Raw genomic sequence first — 24,717 nt, forward strand, 5'->3', positions numbered from 1 at the left:
TATGTTCGTGAGCACCAACTCCCACTTCAGAATTTGTGAGCACCAAACCACTTCACATAAATCTGAATTTCCACCTTGACAATGTTGCTATAACAATGGATGATGGATACTATTTTTCTTCACAAATCTGAATATATTTCCTTCTCCAATCTGCTATGATTATGACAATGTGTTGGTAAACAGATTTGTCACTGCGGTCGTTTATCTGAAACTGACCTTGTTTGCCCGATGAGCAGTGACAAACGTCCCAACAATTGGAGTAAAACCACAATCTTCCTCTACGTTTGAGAGGGGCAGCTCCCTCGTATGATAGGGGTATTTAGGATTTTTGTGTACTTTTAACCTGAAAGTACATAAAGGAGAAAACATAGAACTTAAACAAGATTACTAACAGAAACCCTACTAGAAGACATATGAACACCAAGTAGGATTCCATAAATGATAACAATCACAAAACGGGTTACCACCAAAAAGGTTAGTCATGCAACAATGATGAAAGAAGTACAATAAACCTTGACACACGAAGAGATAGGTTGTACTAGCACATGCAAGTCAAGATACCATGAAATGATGTGTTTCATCAATGGATTTCACCAATACATAAAGGGATTACTAATTCAACATACCAGAAATTAGTAACAATAACTCATGAATACTTTCAAGACACACGAACTCAATGCATTCTTCATTATTCTTTTTGAAAATATACAAGTTCAAAAACCCCTTAGTACAAAGGTATGAACATCAAAAGATCTCACTTAGTTTCTCTACAAAATTCTGCAAAGTTTTCCCCCTTTGTTCGAGTCCCCCCTTTACATTACAAATAGCCTTGCCTTTATAGGCTTCCTAGAATAACCACCTTAGTAACTAACTTTGGATAGGTTAATAACTAACTCATTCTTATGCAAAAAGAGCTTAGTTAGAAACTACTTCACTTTTGCGTGAATAAGGTCTACTTTCTAACCTTTAGTTACAATGAGTAGCATAGCCACTTCTTCAAAAGAACATCTTGAAACTTTCAAGTTAGGATCATGGCAAGGTGCTTATCCATCTTTGTTTGCACTATGGAGTGTAGCTGCATACTGAAACATCTATGCCTTTGGAACCAATGCATTAATGAAGTTCAGTCATATTGGCTTCTCACTAAAGTTTTGGATCTAATCATGCTTCAAATTAAGCTCACCAACACAATCTCTTGAAAATTCATTAGGTGTCACAACTTCCACTTACATTGTAGTTTCTAGTGACTTTGAGCTTGTCCTTCTCATTCTTTTCTTGAAAGCGCCATAATTTACAAGTTGGAATGCTAGTACATCGAAATTTGCATCATGATATGACTCATCTATAAGGATAATCTTTAACCATCATAAAAGAGTTTGGAGATAACCAAATTTTCTCACACTCACACCCTTAAATAGTGAGTTGTGGTCAATCAAACTTGCTAAGCCTTCCAAGAATAAATACAAAGTGATTTTCAATTCAACTAGATGAAGTCAAACTTTAGTTACTCGAAAGATTTACATGCTTAACTATCTCTTGTGCATTCCCACCATCTTGACAAAGAGACATTCATTCACCAATAAATTTTGAGAGTTTCCTTGTGCGATCCATTCTGTGCACATTCTTCAATCCTTTTGTTTCATTAGTACTTCCACGTTTTGCGTGTGCAGTGACAATGGCAGCAATGCCATTAAATCTATTTTGTGCATGTTCTCTGCAAATATTGCATTAGCTAAGAGAACGTTTCTTTGAGGCATGTTATGGGATGTTGATTACATATTTGTCCTTCCACTATTTGCATTCTATCAAGCATGGCATGTCGTGAGATGACATTTATCTGAGGCATTCTTTATAACAGTTATCGTGCCTTGCTCTGCAGTTCACGGTTTCCACATACTGCAGTTCAAAAACACACCTTCCTGTCAAACACTTCACGGATGTACTATGCCTCCACGATCTGCATTCATGTCTACAGAGAAGTTGCACCTTTGTTATGGGTTACTGACCAACTGAATCTGCTCCTTAATATTAATGCTCTACAACTTTTCCGGTGGATTAACAAATACTCTCGGCCCCACTGTAATCATTCTAAACGAGGATTTCTGTACTGGTCAATTTTAGAGTGGAAAGGTGGCGTATCAGTTAGACAGTCAAGCAATTAACGACTTTATCATGCATACATGTCTATCAGAGCAGTTGCAACGACAACATCTGACGAAATTCCTCTATCTTTTATGCTTTGATGAATGTCCATACCTTGTTGAAAGTTCACACTGAAATATCGTGGAATTCGATCTTACAATTGCATTGATCATTTCTTTAATGTGTGCGATCTGCATTGCAAAATGTTATTTATTCAATGCATTTTGTCAAACAAGTATCATATATGCATTATGTCAAACAGTTCACGTGCATTGTCTATAGTTCACCAATCTGCTTTCTCCATACTTCCACGATTTGCCTGTGCATTTTCTCAAACAAGTATCATGTACAGTGTCTGTTGGTTGTAATTAGGGCTGGCGGATTCCAATTGCCCTAGGCAACATTGGAATCCGCCCCCTTAATATAGAGCTAGACCTATTACCTCACGGCACTAAGGATTGCACGCCACACTCAAACTAAACTCGCCTCCTTGATAGGGCCGACCCTATCAAAGTAAATTAAAAGGGAAATCAATAAGTATTATGGATTAAAATATAAAGGAGGCCGACATGTTTGGGAAACATATGTCTCCTATAAATGCAACATTTTCCTCTCATTAGCACAATCAAGTTCTTCAAGTTGATGAAATAATCTTCGGTGAAAAGCGAATCTCATACTTATGCATTTAGCAATATCAAATCTTCTATTTGGTGGCAGCGAACTTCATAAGGATTGCAGTAGATCCCAAACAGCAAACAGCGAACCTCATATGTTGCAGCAGATCCAAAATAGGAGAGTGTGAACTTGACAGTAGATCCCAAACAGCGAACAGTGAACCTCATATGTAGCAGCAAATCCAAAATAGGAGAGTGCGAACTTGATCAATTGGCAGCAGACTTCAAATTGAGGGCAGCGAACCCCTTCAGAGACTGCAGATCATCATCATAATATCGAAGACTCCATTAAAGGATTGTGATCAGATAAGGAGAACTGTAAACTAACTATTCCTTCCTCATAGTCGCTGCAACTCCAGATAAGTGTGTAATGCTCAATTGAATTCTAAATCATAAATCAGATCTGAGGATCCTTTGGCTGGGTTTTTCCTCCTAGGAGGTTTTCCCAGGGTAACTGTGCATTGTCTTTAGCATTTCATTTCCTTCATTATGCTTAAAGTCTGGAAAACTATAAATTAATTAACCTAATTCTAATTTTCTGAGTTTTATTCAATCTGAAAGTACTAAAAATAACATGGTATCAGAGCTAATTGGTTAGATCAATCTTCAAATTTAAAATTCAGTACACTTTCATTTTCAGATTGCTGTAGCTTTTGCAGATCAGGTCAATGGGGCTGAAAGTTGAAGATAGGCTTGATGGAAATCTAAATTTTACTGCATAGAAAGTTCGAATCAAGTTAGCTCTTGAGGAAGAAGATCTCCTCCAATTCATAGAAGTGAAAGAGCTAATTGAACCTTCGGATGCAGCTGAGTTGAAACAATTCAAAAAGGATGCTATCAAGGCCAGGAAGATTCTCATTGATTCAGTCAAAGACCACCTCGTCACCTCTATTGCCTCATTCACCACTGCGAGGGAAATGTTCAGCCATCTACAAGGTACATATGAAGTTAATAATCTTAGTAGGGCAATTACGTTAAGACAACAACTACTCAATATAAAAATGGCTAAAGAAGATTCTATTATTTCCTACTTCATGAAAATTTTAGAACTAAAGAATCAGCTAGGTTTAATTGGCCATAACATGGAAGACAAAGATCTCGTCATGATTGCCCTTAATGGTCTACCTCACTCATGGGAGTCATTTATCCAAACCATAAGTGGTCGGTCTGAGTTACCTTCACTTGATCGCCTTAAGAATGATTGCATCCCAGAAGAGTCTCGCCTTATCACAAGGAGTCAATCCAAGAGCCCCCATGTAGATGACCATCACATGCTTGCAGCTCAATGCAAGAAAAGGGGAAATTGGAAGCAACCCTATCCTAAAAGAAATAGGGAATCCAGATCTTTTTCCCAACACCCTTGGAAGAAACCAAGAGATACTTTGCGTGTGCGATGCTTTAGATGTGACAAATTTGGTCACTATGCTAAGGAATGTCAGTTTAACCCTAACCAAAGTGAAGCAAACCTAAATGAAGTCTCAGAACAAAATGATGACTTCTTATTTATCTCCGCTCTATCTAGCAGTGTTCCCTCATATAGCAATACATGGTTGATTGACAGTGGTGCCTCCAGACACATCACAGGTTACTGTGATCATCTTTCAAGCCTAGTAGAAAAGGATTTCAGCCTTCACGTGGTAATTGGTGATGACGCTCGTTATTCGGTAAGAGGTTCTGGCTCTACTTCTCTAAAATTAGATTCTGGTATTTCCTTACATCTCAGTGACATATTGTTTGTTCCTGGAATTAAAAGAAACCTAATTTCCATTTCTGCTCTAGAAGATAAAGGTTATCAAATTGCATTTTCTGAAGGAAAAGTCCTTGCTTGGCCTAAGAAAGATAGTTTTAAATCTGCTCGTATAATTGGACATAGATATGATAGTCTTTACAAGCTCTCCACTAACCCTATTCAAGCCCTCATTAATGAGGCTCTGGAATCCTGTGAGTTATGGCATAGAAGACTTGGTCATCTACATTATCAAGCCCTTCCATCTCTTGAAAGGTTAATTAAAGGTATGCCTAAACTCAGTCAAATTCATGATAACTCTTGTAAAGGTTGTGCTATTGGTAAAAATGTTAAGTGTCCATTTCAAAAAAGTGAAAATAGAGCTAAAGACAAACTAGAACTTGTTCACTCTGATTTATGTGGTCCTATGTCTATAGCATCTCCTAGTGGATTCCTTTATTATGTAATCTTCATAGATGATTTCTCTAGGAAAACTTGGATCTACTTCTTGAAATCTAAAGAATCTGATGAAGTCTTAAGTAAATTTAAGGAGTTTAAAGCATTAACTGAAAACTTGTCTGGTAAAATAATCAAATGTTTAAGATCTGACAATGGAGGTGAATACACCTCCGGTAGCTTTCATGATTTTTGTGTTGAGTCAGGAATTAAGAGGGAGTTTTGTGTTCCATACAATCCTCAACAAAATGGTGTTGCTGAAAGAAAGAATAGGACCATTGTGGAGGCTGCAAAGGCTATGATCCATGATTAGGACTTGCAGACCTTCCTATGGGCTGAGGCTTCTAGAACAGCAGTATACATCCAAAACAGATGTCCTCACCGTGCTCTAAAGAACATGACCCCGGAAGAAGCCTTCACAAGATCCAAACCAGACATTAGCCACCTCAAAATCTTTGGAAGTCCCATCTATGTTCATGTGCCCAAGGAAAAACGATCAAAGTTGGAACCCTCCAGAAAGAAAGGCATGCTAGTCGGATACAGTGAATCCTCCAAGGCATTCAGGATTTACATCCCAGGTCAAAGGTACGTTGAGGTAAGTAGGGATGTTAAATTTGAAGAAGACATTGCTTTTAAGAAATCGAAAGGTTCTTGTGTTATTGATGAATCTAATGATAATCAAAATATAGACGTTGATACTAACCCTGAGTTTCAGAGGGAGCAAGTTGAACCTCCACCTCAAGATGATGATCCTCCAGAACCCATGAATCCCACTGATATTCCTAGTGACATTGTTGTTACCAAAAAGAGGCCACTCTGGGTAAGAAACACCATTCAAGAAGCTGAGAGATTTGCTGCTCCAAGTGGCACCTTTAGTGAAACTAAGAGACCTCAGGTATTTTCCAACTACGTTTCTTTAATGTGTAATCTCATTGAAACTGAACCTTGCAATGTTGAAGAAGCCTTAAATCATCATGCCTGGAAGCTTGCTATGGATGAAGAATATCAGTCAATCATCAAAAATGATGTGTGGGACCTTGTGCCCAGACCCAAAGGTAAATCTGTTGTTTCATCTAAATGGTTATTTAAAATTAAACATAATGCTGATGGTAGTATTGAAAAATATAAGGCTAGATTTGTAGCGCGTGGCTTTTCCCAAAAGGAAGGCATAGACTATGAAGAAACTTTTGCTCCTGTTGCTAGATATACTTCCATTAGAACAATAATTGTTATTGCTGCCTCTAAGGGTTGGAAACTACATCAGATGGATGTTAAGACTGCTTTTCTCAATGGTGTCATTGAGGAAGAAGTCTATATTGAGCAACCTGAGGGATATGAGATTCAGGATAGATTAACCCATGTGTGCAGATTAAAGAAAGCTCTGTATGGTCTTAAACAAGCTCCTCGTGCTTGGTATGAAAGAATTGATAAATATTTGCTAAGTCTAGGTTTTTGTAAAAATGATGCTGACCCTAAAATTTACTTTAAAGTAGCCAATAATGAAATGCTAATTCTAGTTCTTTATGTGGATGACTTATTTCTTACTGGTAAAGATGAACTTATTATTAGATGCAAGAAAGAACTAGCTTCAGAATTTGAAATGAAAGATTTAGGTCTAATGCATTATTTCCTAGGTCTAGAAGTATGGCAAAGATCTAAAGAAATCTTTCTAAGTCAAGGGAAGTATACTATTGACATTTTGAAAAGATTTAGAATGATGGATTGTAAACCAATGTCTACTCCTATGGAATCTAACTTAAAGAAGTTAAGTGTTTCTGCAGCTAACTCTGAATTTGCAGATCCATCCGAGTACCGACAGTTGATTGGATCACTGATGTATCTAGTTAACACTAGACCAAACATATGTTTTGCTGTAAATGCTCTCAGTCAGTTCATGAGCTTGCCCAAGCATGTTCACCTTGTTGCAGCCAAGCATATCCTAAGATACTTGCGGGGCACAATTGGTTTTGGGCTGAAGTATCCACTTAACACTCCAATAACCTTGGAAGGTTATTCTGATGCAGACTGGGCTGGAAGCGTCAAAAACAGGAAAAGCACCTCTGGGATTTGTTTTAGCTTGGGTTCTGCAGTGATCTCTTGGGCTTGCAGAAAACAATCCTGAGTGGCATTGAGTGCTGCTGAAGCTGAGTATATTGCAGCAAGTGTTGCATCCAGAGAAGCAGTGTGGCTTCGTAAGCTTCTTGCTGGGCTGTTTGGTCAGCCATGGGATCCTACAGTTATTCACTGTGATAATCAGAGTTGTATTAAAATGTCTATCAATCCAGTGTTTCATGACAAGTCAAAACATGTGGAAACCCATTATCATTTTATTCAGGACATGGTGCAAAGAGGTGCTATTCAACTGAAGTATGTCAGCACTGATGAGCAGGTTGCAGATATCCTCACCAAGCCTCTATCCAAAGTGAAGTTTGTGTACTTCAGGGATAGGCTTGGTATTGTGGAAAATGAAACTCCAATTGAGAGGTGTTGGATTTTGCCAAGATCAAGAGGTCAATGAAATGTACAAGAAAGAGACATAATATGGGATAAGAATAAACTGTATTCTCATCAATAAAAAATGATCAATAATTGTTGTTACATACAATGTAGAAGAGCCTGCTTATATAGGCAAGGCTAGGGATATGTATGAGCACACAAATATGACATGTGGCTCAATAAGAAACAAGGGTAGGTAGGAGAAATAGTATAATATTCCACATGAGGTGGATCACCCACCGAAGGTGGAATTATCACTCCACAATAAGTGGATATGATAGTGTAATAACAAGATCAACACCATAAGAGGTGGAATTTCTCCTACACACACTATCCCAATGTGGTACAAACACCCAAGTGTCTCATATCCAAACTATTATGAAATGCATTATCCTAAGTAAACTTAAGTAAGTGTAATAATATCCATGATGAATAATTATTTACACCAACACCCCCCCTTAAGTGCAACTTCGAGGAATGCACTTAAGTCTACAATGCAACTAAGCTATGCAAGATGGGTCCCGGCTACGAGGCCATGTTAGGTACCCATGCACAAATGCAAATGCATGCAAACCAATGCAATGAAATCTCTCACAAAGTGGGGAAAGAGAGAAAAACCCAATGGGAAAAAACCCTCCCTCAAAAGAGAGATGAAAGCTATACAAGAGAACTCTCATAGAAGTATGTGAGGAACAAAACCCCATGTGAGGAAAAAGTCCCCCCCATATGAGAGAAGAAGAGAAGTCAAACTGTGATCATCCCTCAATGAAAAATCTGCACCAATGATAGAAGCTCGATGTATGAAGAAACTGCTCCATGAACGTCGAACAACATTCCTCCCCTTAGGAAGAAACAAAACCAAAGGTGTATCCATGAAGTCTCCCCAATCATGAAGGGAAGATGTATGAAGAAAACTCATGATGAAAGGAATCTCTGAAAACTGCTCAAGTGTCCCCATGTCGATGCTGAAAGATACCCCTTCCAAAGGTGGTGAACTGCTCCACACTACTGAAAAAGGAACTCCAACATCTAGTGAAGATGAATGTAGAACAATGTCCAAAGACTCATGTGTCTCCTCAAAGAATAAAGAGACCTCCTCCAACTGCTGTACATAAGTATCCACAATCATGTCAACCTCGAAAGAATGATCATGTAGAGAATGAACAAGAGGGTCAGAGTGTGCCCTCGCAACAATCGAAGAAGGATCACCTTCATCAAAGAGAAGATGAATGTCATCAATGATGTCTCCCAAATCTGCAATGTAGGATTCCACAAACAAACCTGCAATATCTGTCATGTAATCATCCCATGAATCTGAAGCTGGAAGACAATGTATATCCTGCTGCACTGAATCACATGAAGGCAAAACTGTCGCACTATCTGCATAATCAGGTGCAATAGGTGATGTGATATCAATATGAGAAGATGAAATACAAGACTCAAGAACGGGGTTACATGTGAGAATCCCCATGTTCAAGTGTCCAAAGTTCTCCTCAAAATCTGAATCATCACAATAAGTGTGATCATCATGTGTAGAATCATCAAATGTGAAATCATCATCAACAAAATCTGAAAAGGAGTATAACCGAGATGCATGATCAACCACCCCAGTTGCAATGATAGCTCTAGTCTCCATGTCTCTAATAAAAACTGAGTCAGGTGTGAACTCCACAACTCTCTTAGTTGCGCCATGTGTGATTTGATAGATAGAAAGGAGATTGTTTGTCAAGTGGGGTACACACAACACATCATTGAAGGAGTTATCCCCAATGTCAATAGATCCTTTCCCAATCACATCCATGTATGTATGATTGCCCATCAAAATCTGTGGCATGGTGCAAGGCTCAAATGTAGAGAACATAGACTGTGAAGATGCCATATGATGAGAAGCCCCTGAATCTAGAAGCCATCTCTCTGAAGTATGATTTGTTGTAGCACATAGAGCTTTTCCTTTTCTTGTTCCAAAAGAGTGAGTCTTTCCACTTGTAGAAGCCATGAATGCTTGCCCTTTTCCTTTTGAATGTGAGGAAGTGGAAGTTGATGAATCATCCTTCTTGGAGACTTTAGGCAAATCAATGTTATGCTTTTTGATGATATGTGTGAGCTCATCAATCTTCTTAGTATGGCAACGATGTTCCTCATGACCAATCTTTTTACAATAAGCACAAGTAGGTCTCTCTCTCTTTGGTGAATTATCTCTCTTGGAAGAGGATGAATCTCCTTGTTGTGGAGAAGATGATGCTTTTTCCTTAGGCTTTGATTGCCATTTCTTCTTGTTTGAGTTGTCCTTTCCTTGATTTCCTTTGTTCCCTTGATTTGCCACTAATGCTTGAGACTTAGAAGAAGCCTTAAGAATGCCCATGCTTATCAACTTAGTTTGTTCCAGCATCAACATTTCATTGAAAGCATCAAATGTAGGCATTTTGTAGCTTGAACCCATTGTCATCCTATGAGTTTGGAAACTAGAAACAAATGCTGCATATTCTTGTGGAAGCTTGCCTATCAAGTTGAATATCAATTGAGTATCCTTCTTATCAATGCCACAATCTTTGAGTTGTGCCCTTAACTCATTTGCCTTAGTGACATAATCTTGTATAGTATCAAAGTTCTTGGGATCTAACATGGTGAGATCACTATCAATTTGATATCCCCTAATCTCATCAACTTGACCATACAAGTCTTGAAACTTTTGCCAAGCATCCTTGATTAGAGTGCATTTCTCAATATGAAAAATGAGATCCTTTGATACATACTTTCTTAAGGTACCAATTGCCATGATATTTTTAGTGAGCCAATCTAAGTGACCAACTGGATCAGCCTTAGGATCAGCTGAAGCAACAATAGTTCCATCAATGTAATGAGTGAGTCCTTTTTCCATAAGTTTACTCCATGCATCAATTTTCCAAGTAGCATAGTTATGTGGAGTTAAGAGAGGAAACTTAGAAGAACCCATAGCAGCAAAAAGGAAAGAACACAAGAGCACAAGAGCACAAGAGACACCCCCCAAATTCAATCAATCAAAGTACCCCCCCTAAAGTGATGATTTTGGCACTTTATACTTAGTGCGATTACAATGAGCCACTTGCAAAACAAGGCAAAGTGGGCTTATGATGCAAATTTTACAACTTCTCAAATGAGATACAAGAGACTTCAATCAATAGTGCAATGAATCTAACTGAGATTCAAGCAAATATACAAGTACCAAAATAGCCAAAAATGGCCAAGATCTGAAAGTACAATTTCTACTTACAATGACATCAATCTGATAGCATCATGTGAAAGTAGACGAAAAAATACGCACTTTCAAAAAAAACGGCACCTAAAAAGGAGGTCGGATGACCCCAAACGAAGCCTCTGAAGTTGCAAAAACTGGGATTACTCAGGGACAGTCACCAAAAACTGCATTTTCTGAAAAATCCGTGCATCAAAATCAAAAAATTCTTTCACCACTACGGAGAGCACGAAATTCTAGCCCATTTCAAAAAAAATTGCACCCAAAAAGGAGCAAAAATGAGCAAGTTATGGCCATTTGAAGTTGAACTGCAAAATCAAAAAAGCAAATGACAGGGGGTCAAAAAAATTTCAAACCCTGCTGATGTGGCGCTGACGTCAGCAAAACACTGTGTTAAATTTGACGGCCGTATGACCGTCGCCAAAACTTCGCTGCCTGGCTGACTGGGCGTCCGTACCGTACGGACAGACTGTGTGGCAAGCTGACTGTACGTTCCGTACTGTACGGAATTGCTGACTGTGCAGGTGATGTGGCTGTCCGTACTGCTGACTGTGCGTACGGTGATCCACGTGGCTCTGTACGGAAAATCCGACGTGTCTGTACGGAGGGTACCCGCGGGCCAGTGGCCGCCTGCCACGTGGCGGGCGCGGTATTCGTCGGTTTGTGTCCGCGTGGCGGTGCCCGAAGGCTGAGCGGACGGGCTGAGCCGCTGGTGGAGGAGGCGCTAGGATCCGAGGAGTCTGAGACGAGTGGCGTGGAGGCGGCTCGCAGGAGGAGCCGGCGGAGGAGGGAGCCTCGGGCGCTGGCGGAGCGGCGGGCGCGGGAGCCGCCAGCGGGGAGGACGCGGGAGGCGCTGATTGTCTTCGGCACGGCGAGAACTCGGCGGGAAGGAAGCTGCGGCCGGAGCGGAGTGCAGAGGGGAGAGCCGAAGCGGAGGGTGGTGGAACTCGGCGTTGTCGCGGGTACGAGCAGCGGGAGCCGACGGGAAATAAAGCGGCCGGAAAGGACAGTCTGCAGGTGTACGCGGGTGCAGAGTATGGCAGGCGCGCTGTCAAACTTGCAACCTGCAGGTCACGGGCGTACGGGGGGGGTCTGCGGACCCCCCAAAAACCAAAGTTTTTTTTTTTTATTTTTTTTGCTTTGCTTTTCAATTTTTTTTCGATTTTTTCAAAAAAATTTCAATTTTTTTTTTTATTTTTTCGATTTTTCAAACAATTTGCAGAAAAATGAAAATATTTTTTTTTTAAAAAAATTATATGAATATTCGAAAAATCCGTACGATAAGCAAAATTGGAGAAAAAAATTTTCCTCACCAAAATAGGCCAACTTTATAAACAAAATTCATGGAAACGGCCTTCCGGACGCAATGGCGAGGTCGGATCTGGTCTAGGACGCCTCCAAATGACGATGCTCCTCAGATATGCCTCTTGACGTCACAATAATGCCTCTTCAAGACGAATCAATGAGACTCCAATAGCTCTGATACCATGTTGGATTTTGCCAAGATCAAGAGGTCAATGAAATGTACAAGAAAGAGACATAATATGGGATAAGAATAAACTGTATTCTCATCAATAGAAAATTATCAATAATTGTTGTTACATACAATGTAGAAGAGCCTGCTTATATAGGCAAGGCTAGGGATATGTATGAGCACACAAATATGACATGTGGCTCAATAAGAAACAAGGGTAGGTAGGAGAAATAGTATAATATTCCACATGAGGTGGATCACCCACCGAAGGTGGAATTATCACTCCACAATAAGTGGATATGATAGTGTAATAACAAGATCAACACCATAAGAGGTGGAATTTCTCCTACACACACTATCCCAATGTGGTACAAACACCCAAGTGTCTCATATCCAAACTACTATGAAATGCATTATCCTAAGTAAACTTAAGTAAGTGTAATAATATCCATGATGAATAATTATTTACACCAACAAGAGGGAGTCTCAATTTCAGTGATACTTTGTATTGTAAAACCACCCTCTGCGGGCAATGTAAGGTGGTATTGTAAAAGTATAATTCTTAACCATCCTCTGCGGGCAATGTAAGATGGTATTGTTAACCACCCTCTACGAGCAATGTAAGGTGGTATTGTAAACTTCTCAGAGAGAAGTGTAATTGTTAAACCATCCTCTGCGGGCAATGTAAGATGGTATTGTAACCTTTTGACCATCCTCTGCGGGCAATGTAAGATGGTAGTAAAGGATCCTCTCCACCCTCTGTGAGCAATACAAGGTGGATCCAGTCTATGCTTGTGTGCAAGCTGGAAGATTATGATTATGATTCTATTCCCTAATTAAGAGGGAGTGTTGGTTGTAATTAGGGCTGGCGGATTCCAATTGCCCTGGGCAACATTGGAATCCGCCCCCTTAATATAGAGCTAGACCTATTACCTCACGGCACTAAGGATTGCACGCCACACTCAAACTAAACTCGCCTCCTTGATAGGGCCGACCCTATCAAAGTAAATTAAAAGGGAAATCAATAAGTAATATGGATTAAAATATAAAGGAGGCCGACATGTTTGGGAAACATATGTCTCCTATAAATGCAACATTTTCCTCTCATTAGCACAATCAAGTTCTTCAAGTTGATGAAATAATCTTCGGTGAAAAGCGAATCTCATACTTATGCATTTAGCAATATCAAATCTTCTATTTGGTGGCAACGAACTTCATAAGGATTGCAGTAGATCCCAAACAGCAAACAGCGAACCTCATATGTTGCAGCAGATCCAAAATAGGAGAGTGCGAACTTGACAGTAGATCCCAAACAGCGAACAGTGAACCTCATATGTAGCAGCAGATCCAAAATAGGAGAGTGCGAACTTGATCAATTGGCAGCAGACTTCAAATTGAGGGCAGCGAACCCCTTTAGAGACTGCAGATCATCATCATAATATCGAAGACTCCATTAAAGGATTGTGATCAGATAAGGAGAACTGTAAACTAACTATTCCTTCCTCATAGTCGCTGCAACTCCAGATAAGTGTGTAATGCTCAATTGAATTCTAAATCATAAATCAGATCTGAGGATCCTTTGGCTGGGTTTTTCCTCCTAGGAGGTTTTCCCAAGGTAACTGTGCATTGTCTTTAGCATTTCATTTCCTTCATTATGCTTAAAGTCTGGAAAACTATAAATTAATTAACCTAATTCTAATTTTCTGAGTTTTATTCAATCTGAAAGTACTAAAAATAACAGTGTCGATGCTCTTTATCATACCTCCCACATCCACGACATGCATATCAACCTGACAAAGTATTAACGGCATGGAAGTTGGTTTTACATCCGCCAATTGCAGCATATATATCTTTGCAAGTAAATCTCACGATAGGCGATATTCTCAGGTTTGGTAGTCACCTCTTCCAAAGCAATTGCAGCTACAACATCCGATGAAGTCACTTCCTCTTCAATACATTTGATGAACATTCATAACCTCGTATTCTAAGCTTCATCTTTTTTCTTTTTTTTTTAAAACTCCTATGGAAGATGTTAAGAATGCTCCAGAACGGAGCATTTCTAACCTTCTTGACAAAAAGTGGGCCCACAAGGTTAGGAAATAAGGTTAGAGATGCTCCATTTTGGAGCATTCCTAACCTTTTTGTGAGAGGTTATAAATATGGGTTAAGAATGCTCGAAAACGGAGCATTCTTAACCATCTTTTTCTCAAAGGTTATGATTACGGGTTAAAAATGCTCAAAAATGGAGCATCTTTAACCATTTCTTTCAAAGACTATAACCTTGACCTCCAGAAACCATCGACCACAGAGGAGAATAAAGGAGAAATGAAAATGACATTTTTAGACAACTTTTTCCCTCAAATGACCAAAATATTAAACTATTTATTTGAAAAATAATTTAAATATTTTAAATTTAATGCTCAGGCTTGAGAAAAATGACCATATCTTCCAAACGGTAGGGAGTTAAATCCTGAAATTAGAAACACGCGTTGATGGTAGGGAAACGAGCCAACAACATTATTTACTCCTCATGATGAATCATAAAATGAGAGATTTTAATCATTTCTAGGCGATGGACACCAAAATTTGAAGGTTTAATATATAGCAAAATATGAACTGGGTTCAAGCGAAAATTGGCCACATGACACAAAATTATGCTAAGGACATGTCTATCAAATTATTTCCCTCAATTCTTGGTAATTTCCAAAATTCATCCATTTTTCATATTTTGATTGGCAACGACCTTGGATCACGTGCTCACTGCTTACGCAAAAACACCTATTGGATCTTCATTCAACATTGGGATCAATTTGCAATTCAAATTTTAGGTATGCCAAATATGGGGGCAACACAATGAACATGTCACAATTAACTGATTACAATCTTCTCTTAAGACTCTTGCAAATCTGCCATACTAATTCTTCACAACCTTTGCTTCAATATACTTCATGATACTGCTCCAAAGTCTGCTTTATCTCTGCCATGAAGTGTTCAAAAATCTTCATATGTATCTGATATAAACTTCTCATATACTGCACACACTTGCATCTCAAGGATCTTCTTTTTATTCCACACTTTACCACACAACGTAACACATTCACTTCACAACTTTAAATAATCTTGGCTTTATATTTTTTCCATCCAAGAGTCATACTCTTTGGATTGGATCCTTCTTAGAAGAGACATGTCTATCTATAGATTAATCGCTGCCTCATATCATTAATTATTTTTGCTTATTCTTTAGTACACCAATCATACCTTTTCAAGCAATTGTTTTCTTAAACAAAATACACTTTTTGTTTGTTAGATTGATGACTTGTCAAACTAACCATTCATTGCATTGTTTAAATATATTTAACCGTTGACTAATATAGACTATTTCTGATTGCTTCTTTTGTTTAGAGAAACGGGAATCACCGAGTTTGGGCGATTTCTGCGTCAAGTCATGCTCGCCGAGTCCAATGGGCTCGGACTCGGACTCAGACTCGAACTCATCTGGGTCAAAAAATCGCCCAAAATCACCGAGTTTGGCAAGTCCTGACTCCCAAACTCGACCAGCGGCTTGTAACTTTAAGTTAAAAAAAAAAAAACACAACTAATATGTTTCAAATTGATTTTTTTTGGTTTATATTATGCTTTGAGCCTAAAAGTGAACTTCATTTCATTCATTTGGCAAAATAGGAGGAAAAAGGTGAGTTGTGAGGAGAAACAATAGAAAAATAACACCCGACACCTGTATAAAATAATAAGTCTTTTGGCCTCACAGGGCACAGCCCCTCGACCCCGCCTTGTATCGCAATAGGGAGTACGCCAGGGGCGCTGCCCCTGGACCCCGCAAGGGGCGTTACCCCTTGACCCCAACTTTGGGGCGCTGCCCCCAAACCCCTGTCATAAAATTAGGGAGAAAATTGCACCGATAAAAGTAGGGAAATTTTAACCTCCGACTCTGATTAGGCTCCAATTCCATATATCAACATATACTTTCATTTGGTGCATCAAGAGTTGGAAAGGAAGAGTTTGCATCTCATTTGATCATATGATGACATGGATTTTTTATTCCATGAGTTTTGTAATATTGTATACATTTGACAATATTTATATATCTATGTTTGTTATTTCCTTCAGCTACAATTTGCGTTTATGCTTATGTGATTGATGTATACTTGTGTATGTAATCAAATTAGCTTCTATTTAATGATGTTATTGTGTCTTTAAGGTGTATTTAATAAAGGGTGCATGAAACAAGTTCTAAATCTTTAAAAATCTCTAAATTTCTTGAGTTTTTCACTTTGCCGAGTCCAGCTGAGTTTTAGCCGAGTTTTGACTCCCGAGTCGAGTCGGCCTCACCGAGTCCGAGCCAAGTCCAAGTCCCATTTCTTTGGTTTAGACGCTGCCTTGATGGGAATCACCATCTCTATTTATTCGACCATCACACTAACAAACTGCCGCCTTCAAGATCATTATCTTCAAACAAATTTGTCTTAATAATTAGATCGCATCAAAATGTGAGGCTTTTGTTCACTTTTGATTATCATATCATTCAACATTTGATTTTGTCTTCATCGGTCAACATATGGATCGCTCCTTAATTTTGGTTTCTTATTAGAATACCTCTGCAATCAATTACTCGCTGACTTATTGGGTCTTACAAACCACTGTGTACTATGAGTCCTCGTTCATATTTTTACTATGTGGTATAGCCTTTATAATAATTTATGTTTGCTTCTGAATAATAATCAAATCGCTGCATGCGTATTTGGACATGCTATCAAAGTCTGTTGCACACGTATTAGTGAAGTCGACTGTAGTGTAAGAAACTTGCCAGTATGGAAATTGGCCAGATATTAACAATTATGAGTCGCTGCCATTCATAATCACTTCATGAATAATCACGATTCCACCTTTAATATGTATTCATCATATTGTATTATTTTCTTGATACATATCATATCATAGTAATTTTTGTTCACTGCAGATATAAACTTATTATTAATTCTGTTTGTCAACATCGTGGTCTATAATGACTTTTAACACTATGAATTTAAGCGCCGCCTTCTCATATCAAATCGCTGCCTCAATAGGACATTCCAACGTTGTTTGAAACATGAATAAAAAACATGATCGATGTCTTCAACGTATTGCTCCTTGCGTTCCTTATTTGTTTGACTTGTCGTAACAAATCTTTGTTCCTTTATGTAGTCGGCCCATTTTATTCTCTTCATTGCATAACCCATATTCTTAATGAAATCGTTGCCCTTATATAATCGCTGTATTATGGATATTTATTTTAATACTAAATATAGGAGATCATTCTTAACAGATCGCTGTGCTATTCCAATCACTGCATATTCGTATAATCACTTTAGTTATTTGAACATTAACAATTCTGTTCTTATAACAATCGCTGTTATCATTTGTCATAAGGAGGATCTCTTGGTGGATCGCTAACGTCTGAGAGTTACTGCTGCTTTGCAGTTGATGCTTCACCATATTTTCTTCAGTCGGGCACATTGTTGATTATTTCAATTGCTGCATAGTCTTCATATTGTTGATCATTGTTTGTAGACTGTTTCTCTTCAAACTGCAAGATCAGTGCCCAGCATTATGGATTAATAAGGAAGTCGACCGTATTCATGATGAAGTTGCTACTTTCATATTGGTATTGTCTTGTCTTTCCACACTCCGTGTAAATCATTCCTTAATAAGATCGCTGCCTTACTGATCTTCACAAAGTCAATTGCTATCATTGCTTATCATTGACGTCTAATTGATTGTTGTTTGTATTTGATCAGACTGTTGGTCTTTAATATTGATCGCTATTCCAATTTAATTGATGCTCTTCAAAATTACATCTCCATACCAGTGTGAATTCGTTGTATACCAAAGTGTGTTTGAAGCCTTCGAGTATCATTCATTATCTTCTAATTGTTTCATATGTATGCCTTTGTCTTTGGCACAAAACAAGTGAGTCTTCTTGTGTATTCTTTGGCCATCATGTTTTTTCAACCAATTCTTGGCATCAATGATGAAACCTAACAAACACAACTGAGTGTTCAGTTGTCTTGACATCAATGACAATATTTCCAACAGTATATGTTGACATGAAATCTTGATATTTGTGTTAATGCTTTGTAAAATTAGATTTTATCATATGTTCTTACTCCCTAAATGATTGTCAATATTATTGTAGAATCTAAACCAGGATTAACTTAAATAATGTATTACATTTGGCAATATTTTATTAAAGTTATGTTTGTAAATGAATTAACTTCTTAGACTTAAGTAGAAATTGTTATTCTAGGGCAAAAATCAGGAAGATCCCAACTTCGAAGAACGTTTTTATAGGATCTTGTTCTTCTTCATTTATATTAGAGTTTATCTTCTCAATATTAAATTGATGCCATCTTATACCTCTCTCAAACATAATTTATCCATGTAATAGAGTGGATCATGCTCATGATGGGCTTGATGAAACTAAGAAGATATTCCATGCAATCCCACCAAGTGTCATCTAGAATCATCTACTTTACATTTGTTGCCCTCTCATTGTTCAATTGCCTCCATAGGGACCAATTTTGGTCAATGGCCATGCTAGAGAACAACTCTTGCACCTTCACAAGTTGTCTCAAAACATTGGATTAGATGCAAATTAGGCCTCAGCAGCCAATTCAAAAATTACAAATTAAAAACAAAGAAGAAAGCATACTTAACTTTTAAAAAATAAATTATTAATTATTAGAGAGAAACATAAAACTTAAAATTGTAATGTTTCAATTACCTTCAACATCCAATTGCAAGAATGATTTTAAAATGGCCTATAAAATGTGGTAGTTTGTGATGAACATTTTGATCTCTTTAGCCTCAGCATAGGCTTGTTTGATCCAATATATTTTATTGCCCCTTTTTTGTAGCATGAAGTTGAGTGAGTGTACAATACAAGGTGACCAAAATATATGTGAAAACTGTGTCTCAACAAACATACCAGCTGCTCTACAATTCTTTGCAGTATCTATCATGGATTGGACAACATTTTGAGGACCTACTTCCTCAATGCAATGTATAAGGATTTTAATACTGATTTTTGGTAGGATTTTCCTAGAGTTATTTGACACTTTTCCAACCTTTCCATTTGTATTATCTTATGACTATTTCCAAGCAAGGGTGATCTCAAAGTAAATTGTTTCCCTCGTACATCTTTGCAATAAGCACATTTGTCAGGACAGGATTTATGAACAACTCCATAGATTGGTCCTTCAATCTACTGTAATTCCACATCTATTAACCCCATAAATCCAACCATCAACAAAAAAAATTGTGGCCATCAACCAATTCAGGAATCAAAGAAAGCATGAGCAGAGATAGCACCATCAATACACCTAGGTCTTACGCTTTTCCAACCAATCCTTTAGAAATTTGCATAAGGCTGACTTGTTAGTTTTCCTTGCATGCCCAATGTGAAATAGGTTCACCACCTGTATGTCGGAAGGCAGATTGCTTCATTCGCAAGCAATTTATCTAGTCAATTCTCCCATCATAGTTGAAAAACTCGAAATCGGCAACTACCTGACAGGCCCAAAAATAAAAAAATCTGTGACTCAGCAATAACTCAGCAACTTTATCGAACATTTGAAAATACATAAATTTTTTAAATATTCTTGAAAAACACACATATGACTGAATTTGTAAAACATATTACTGACCCCGTCCCGCATCTCTCCCTTACAGTTTTCACCTTTCTGACCTATCCTTCAAAAGATTGCAGGCCAAGTCTACTTGTCAGTATTCCTTGCCTACAGTGAGGAAGGAACCATCCCAGAAACCTCATACTATAAGAGTTAAACCTACTTCACTACCCTGTCTCCCTAGTTGATATCATGGTAGCAAAAATCTTTTAGGGAAAAAATCGGCAAACCAAAAGTATAAGATTTTTTGAAAAAATGGGGAAAAAATCAGATTTAAAAAAAAAAACATAAAAAATTGAAGAAGAAGAGACAAAAACTATTTTTTTAAATAACTTCAGGACATTTCCATGGCATGGAGATATAAAGAGCAAATAAAATAGAGTTTAACCTATGAATTGTAGAAAATAATTTTTTGTTGTTTATATTCATATTACTGATTACATAGGCAAATAATCAGTTAACTTTTTAAGAGGGCAGTCACCAAATACACCAAATAGTTATCTAAGTCGGATCAAATATTAACTAAGTCTATGAAGTAACTGAGATCAAAAGTTAACAGACAAATAGTAAAAGTAAAAGCCATTTTGAAGTGATCCAAGAATTTCATTGTGATTGAGGCAAGGAGTTTTGTGGGGTTAATTCAATATTTTAGAAAGCTTATCAAATCATATTCCACAATTGCAATGCTTTTTATCATAGTAACAAAAATCCTTTGGGGAAAAAATTGGCAAACCAAAAGTATAAGATTTTTTGAAAAAATGGGTAAGAAATTGGATTTTAAAAAATCATAAAAATTTGTAGAAAAATAGACACAAACTACTTTTTTTTAAACAAACTTAAGGGCATTTCCATAGCATAGAGATATAGAGAGTAAATAAAATAGAGTTTAAACCATGAATTGTAGAAAATGGATTTTGTTGTTTAAATTCATGTTGCTGATTACATAGGCAAATATTCATTTAACTTTAAGGGCAGTCACCAAATACACCAAATAGTTGTCTAAGTCCGAGATCAAAGATTAGCTAAGTCTATGTAGTAGCTAAGATCAAAATTTATCAGACTAAGATCCAACGATTGTTAGGAATTTAGTAAAAGTGGAAGCCATTTTGAAGTGACCCAAGACTTTCATTGTGATTGAGGCAAGGAGTTTTCTAGGGGTAGTTCTATATTTGAGAAAGCTTATCAAATCATATTCCATAGTTGCAATGCTTTATATTCCCTGATGGCAATTGGTAAGTCTTTTATATGGGGTAGAATTCAACAAAAGGCATTTGTTTAGCTGAAGTAAAAAATTAGCAAGCCACCGGTTTTGGCAATACCTAGCTTGCAACTACTATTTTAGGTAGAGAAAAATTTTAATGATTGTGTGTTGGAGGCTCTTTTATTACAACTGTGTAAGCTTGTTTGCTGTCATTCAGATTATTTCGTGGAGCTCTTTAGATTTATTGCTCACATAATGAATTGCATGTCTTTGTTTGAGAAAAAATTAACTATATCAATTATAAATTAAAAATCATATATCTATATCTACATATATGAAATATGTCTTTGAATGTTTAGTGTTGTGGTAGAAAAACTCCATTGGTGAGGTAGCCACCAAGGTTCAAACCTCTACTAGGCCATTGAGCCCATGGGCTTTCTGCCTTTGTTGGGTCGTTGAGCTCGTGGGTTTGAACAAGTGTGGGGAATGATGAACCCCCCGAAAATGGACAAAATAACAAACTTTTTCAACGTTGATTCCACAATGACTCTGATTTTGTCTCAGACCAGCCCTATTTCTAAGCAATTCAGTAATTTCACGTGTTTTTTTAGGGTTTTGCAAGTTTTTACAATGATTTTTTTCACTTTTTTGCCATTTTGGGGGTTTTTAACATGATTTAAATGCAAAAAATCTTTGAATATTGGGTCAACGCTTGGTCAACAATTTTTTTATAAATTGAGATTTTTTGGGGGAATAAATCAGCTAGCTCCAGAATTCAGGATTAATCGGGTATAATCGCGATTTTTTGCAGACTATTGCTTCATTGGTTGATATAATTGATCATAGTGACCAAATCCTACCCACATCTGGCCTATCCTATTGGATATGGGTTTTGTCAACTTTCAGAATTGGTCAAGTCTGATCCTCACATTTTTTATTCATTTTTTTTAAGTTTTTGTATATGGAATTTCATTTCTCCACAAACCCATGCCCCACGGTAGACTTGCATTACTTGGCCCAACAACTAAAGCTTTACATGCATCTATACTATATAATATTTTTAAGCATATGTCTGAATATTTTTAGTTTTCTGAACCAGAATATTCAAATTTCCTCTGGAATTCAGCACTTTCAGATTTTTCCCCCCTCATATACGAATTTGGATTTCTAAAATTGATATTTATGCATCTGATCCAATAATCCTTAAAGAAGGAATCATTCCAGGAAACTTCTGGCTACTACAGTTAGTCTACTACACTACTCCATCCCCCTAACATCATACAGTAATCCATAATATTATAAGGTCTAAACTTAATACATTGGGGATAAGGAAAACCCATGACCCCACACATTATGTTTTATCAACATATGGCCTATAAATTTAACCATAAGTTACCCACTAATTCTAACTAAACATAATATACACCATGTGTTGGCTAGTCCATAATCTCCATAGATACCATTACACCATGCGCCTGACTGTATAACAATCTATAACCATTATTTTCTAACAAAATCCCTCAGTTGAATTTCTTTGTGTTAATGGAAAGCGACTGAGACTCCAAGGTTAAACCTTCCTTGTGCACACACGTGGTGCAAACCCATCTGGATTTCAAATCTGACATGCTTACAAGAAGACATTTGCCATTTTATCAACCTCTACAATCTAAAGTACAGCCTAGTGAATGTACAAGCATTCTTCAATTTCATAATGTGAAGTCTGTTTTCCATCATGATTGTGAATGATTGTGAGATTTGGGTTGCTTTTGTCTACTTTGGGCTATGGAAGTGCTTATTAATAAATTCAACCTCCTTGACAAAGAAGATTCTTGAATCAATTCAGTAGATAGTCTCAAAAAAAAATTATATTTTTGGATATCATCTCAGCCTTGTGGGCAAATCCTTTTAAAACTTAGCATTGAGTATTGTGTGAGCCGTATAAAACTGGTCACTCTTCAGAAAATATGTAATTAACTATCAAATAAAAAGTAGGAGGTATTTTCCCAGTGTAACAAATTATTTTATTTTATCATAGACTTCATAAATAGTGATTCACACAAAACCATCTCTCGTGAAGATGAACGGTCCACTTAGGAAAAATAAACTATCAGTGCCAAATGCACAGATGAAAAGTACCCTCTCAGTGTGATTTGGAAATTTTGACAAATAGTCTTAGGCACAGGCCTGCGAAGGGGACTGCAGCTCCTAGTTTTAGTGTACACTGTACAAGTGATCTAACGCACTTTTTGATAAAAGATTCAAGTTTCTTCAAAAGTCGGAGGCCTGCCTATTTAAGATGGTAGTTTCCGCGGCTGCTCGAGAGGGGTCGGAGATTACCAGTACTTTTAACAATATCTGAGAAGATCTTTTGCCAAGTTGCTATTTTAGTTTGCCATTTCTCCAAAAAAAGCCTCTACAGATAATAAGGAACGAAAACTCCAAATCCTTAAAACCTATTTGTAAAAGTTCAAAAAGTCATGGTTCATGGTACCTATTTGTTGGAACCGGAATTATTTGTGCAACACCTCAATGGGACCGTTGCCTTAACACAGTAACACGCCCCCAAAAAAATGGTTGAATAGATATCATAATACATGGAAAATGCAAAGCCATAAATGACAATGACAGCCTGGCGACAATAACCATAGCATAAGCCACAAATCCCGTCACAATAATCACGATAATAAACACACAGAGCATAATATTTTAATCAAAACTAAATCTTTGTGAAGATATTACATCACGCTGCAATTACTGCTATTGTAATTTCCTTGAAGAGGGGTTTTACAGGACACAAAAAGTCTAAATTAAAAATATGATTCAGTTGTATCCTAGATTCGTAATATCATTGTGTGACTTAATGTTTGAAAAGATTATATTACGCTGCACACGACTAATCTGGTAATTCCCTTCCAGGAGGGAATCGTGAACAAAACTCTAACTTTTAAATTAGTGGTGTTCAAAATACATGATATCATCATGTGGCGTTAATATTAAAAAATAGGAGCAAACAAAAAAAGAAGCATACTAAAACAGGAGCTGCTGGTCCTTCTCCTTGGCTGAAGTTGGAGAAGCCATTATGATTATGATTATGATTAGGCCCTGCGTCTGCGTCGCCCCCTGCACACCACCTCCTTGTCTGTCTTCTGCTGCTTCTGAAACTCAAATACCCTCGCCCTCCTCTGTTCCACGAGTAGCGCTCAGCATTCAACACTAATTTAGTGTCGGTTGATAAAGACAATGAGAAACAAGGAACCGGACGGAGAAACATAGCCAGTGCTATTTGCTGAAAGAGAATATTGGATTTCAACACAGGGATTGCTACTTCCTCCGCATACAAACTCGTTTCTGGAGAATAATTGTCCTATAATAAAAACGTAATGCTTTTCATGGTTCATCTTCAATTTTACAGCTCTAATAAACGTAACCTGCTGTTTAGGTGTTATAACGAAAATATAATTCGGAATCACTTTCTTACTAAGTTTTTAAAAAAATGGGTTCTTTTCTTGGGAAGGGATTAAATTACCCTCATATAGATGGTCTTAGTTTAATTATGATGATAATATTATTATTAGGGATAATGGGTTGGATTTCAAAACATTAAATATGGGAAAAATAAATGTAGAAGTTAAAA

At 37.4% G+C, this 24,717-nt stretch overlaps 1 protein-coding gene across 2 annotated transcripts in view; it reads right to left on the reverse strand.

Annotated features, from left to right (window-relative positions):
- The window catches only part of LOC131044513 (uncharacterized), a 99,423-nt gene extending 74,926 nt beyond the window's left edge, over positions 1-24,497 (reverse strand). Inside the window, exon 1 of one of the 2 annotated variants that reach the window (XM_057977859.2) lies at positions 24,112-24,494. In XM_057977859.2, coding sequence (XP_057833842.1) covers positions 24,112-24,354 — 243 coding nt within the window. In that variant the 5' untranslated portion in view covers positions 24,355-24,494. Of the gene's footprint in view, positions 1-24,111 lie in introns of both variants that reach the window. The other variant, XM_057977864.2, reaches the window with a different exon arrangement.
- Between the last annotated feature and the right edge of the window lie 220 nt (positions 24,498-24,717).

The sequence above is a fragment of the Cryptomeria japonica genome, chromosome 3 (genome assembly GCF_030272615.1).
Source record: "Cryptomeria japonica chromosome 3, Sugi_1.0, whole genome shotgun sequence".
NCBI lineage: Eukaryota > Viridiplantae > Streptophyta > Pinopsida > Cupressales > Cupressaceae > Cryptomeria > Cryptomeria japonica.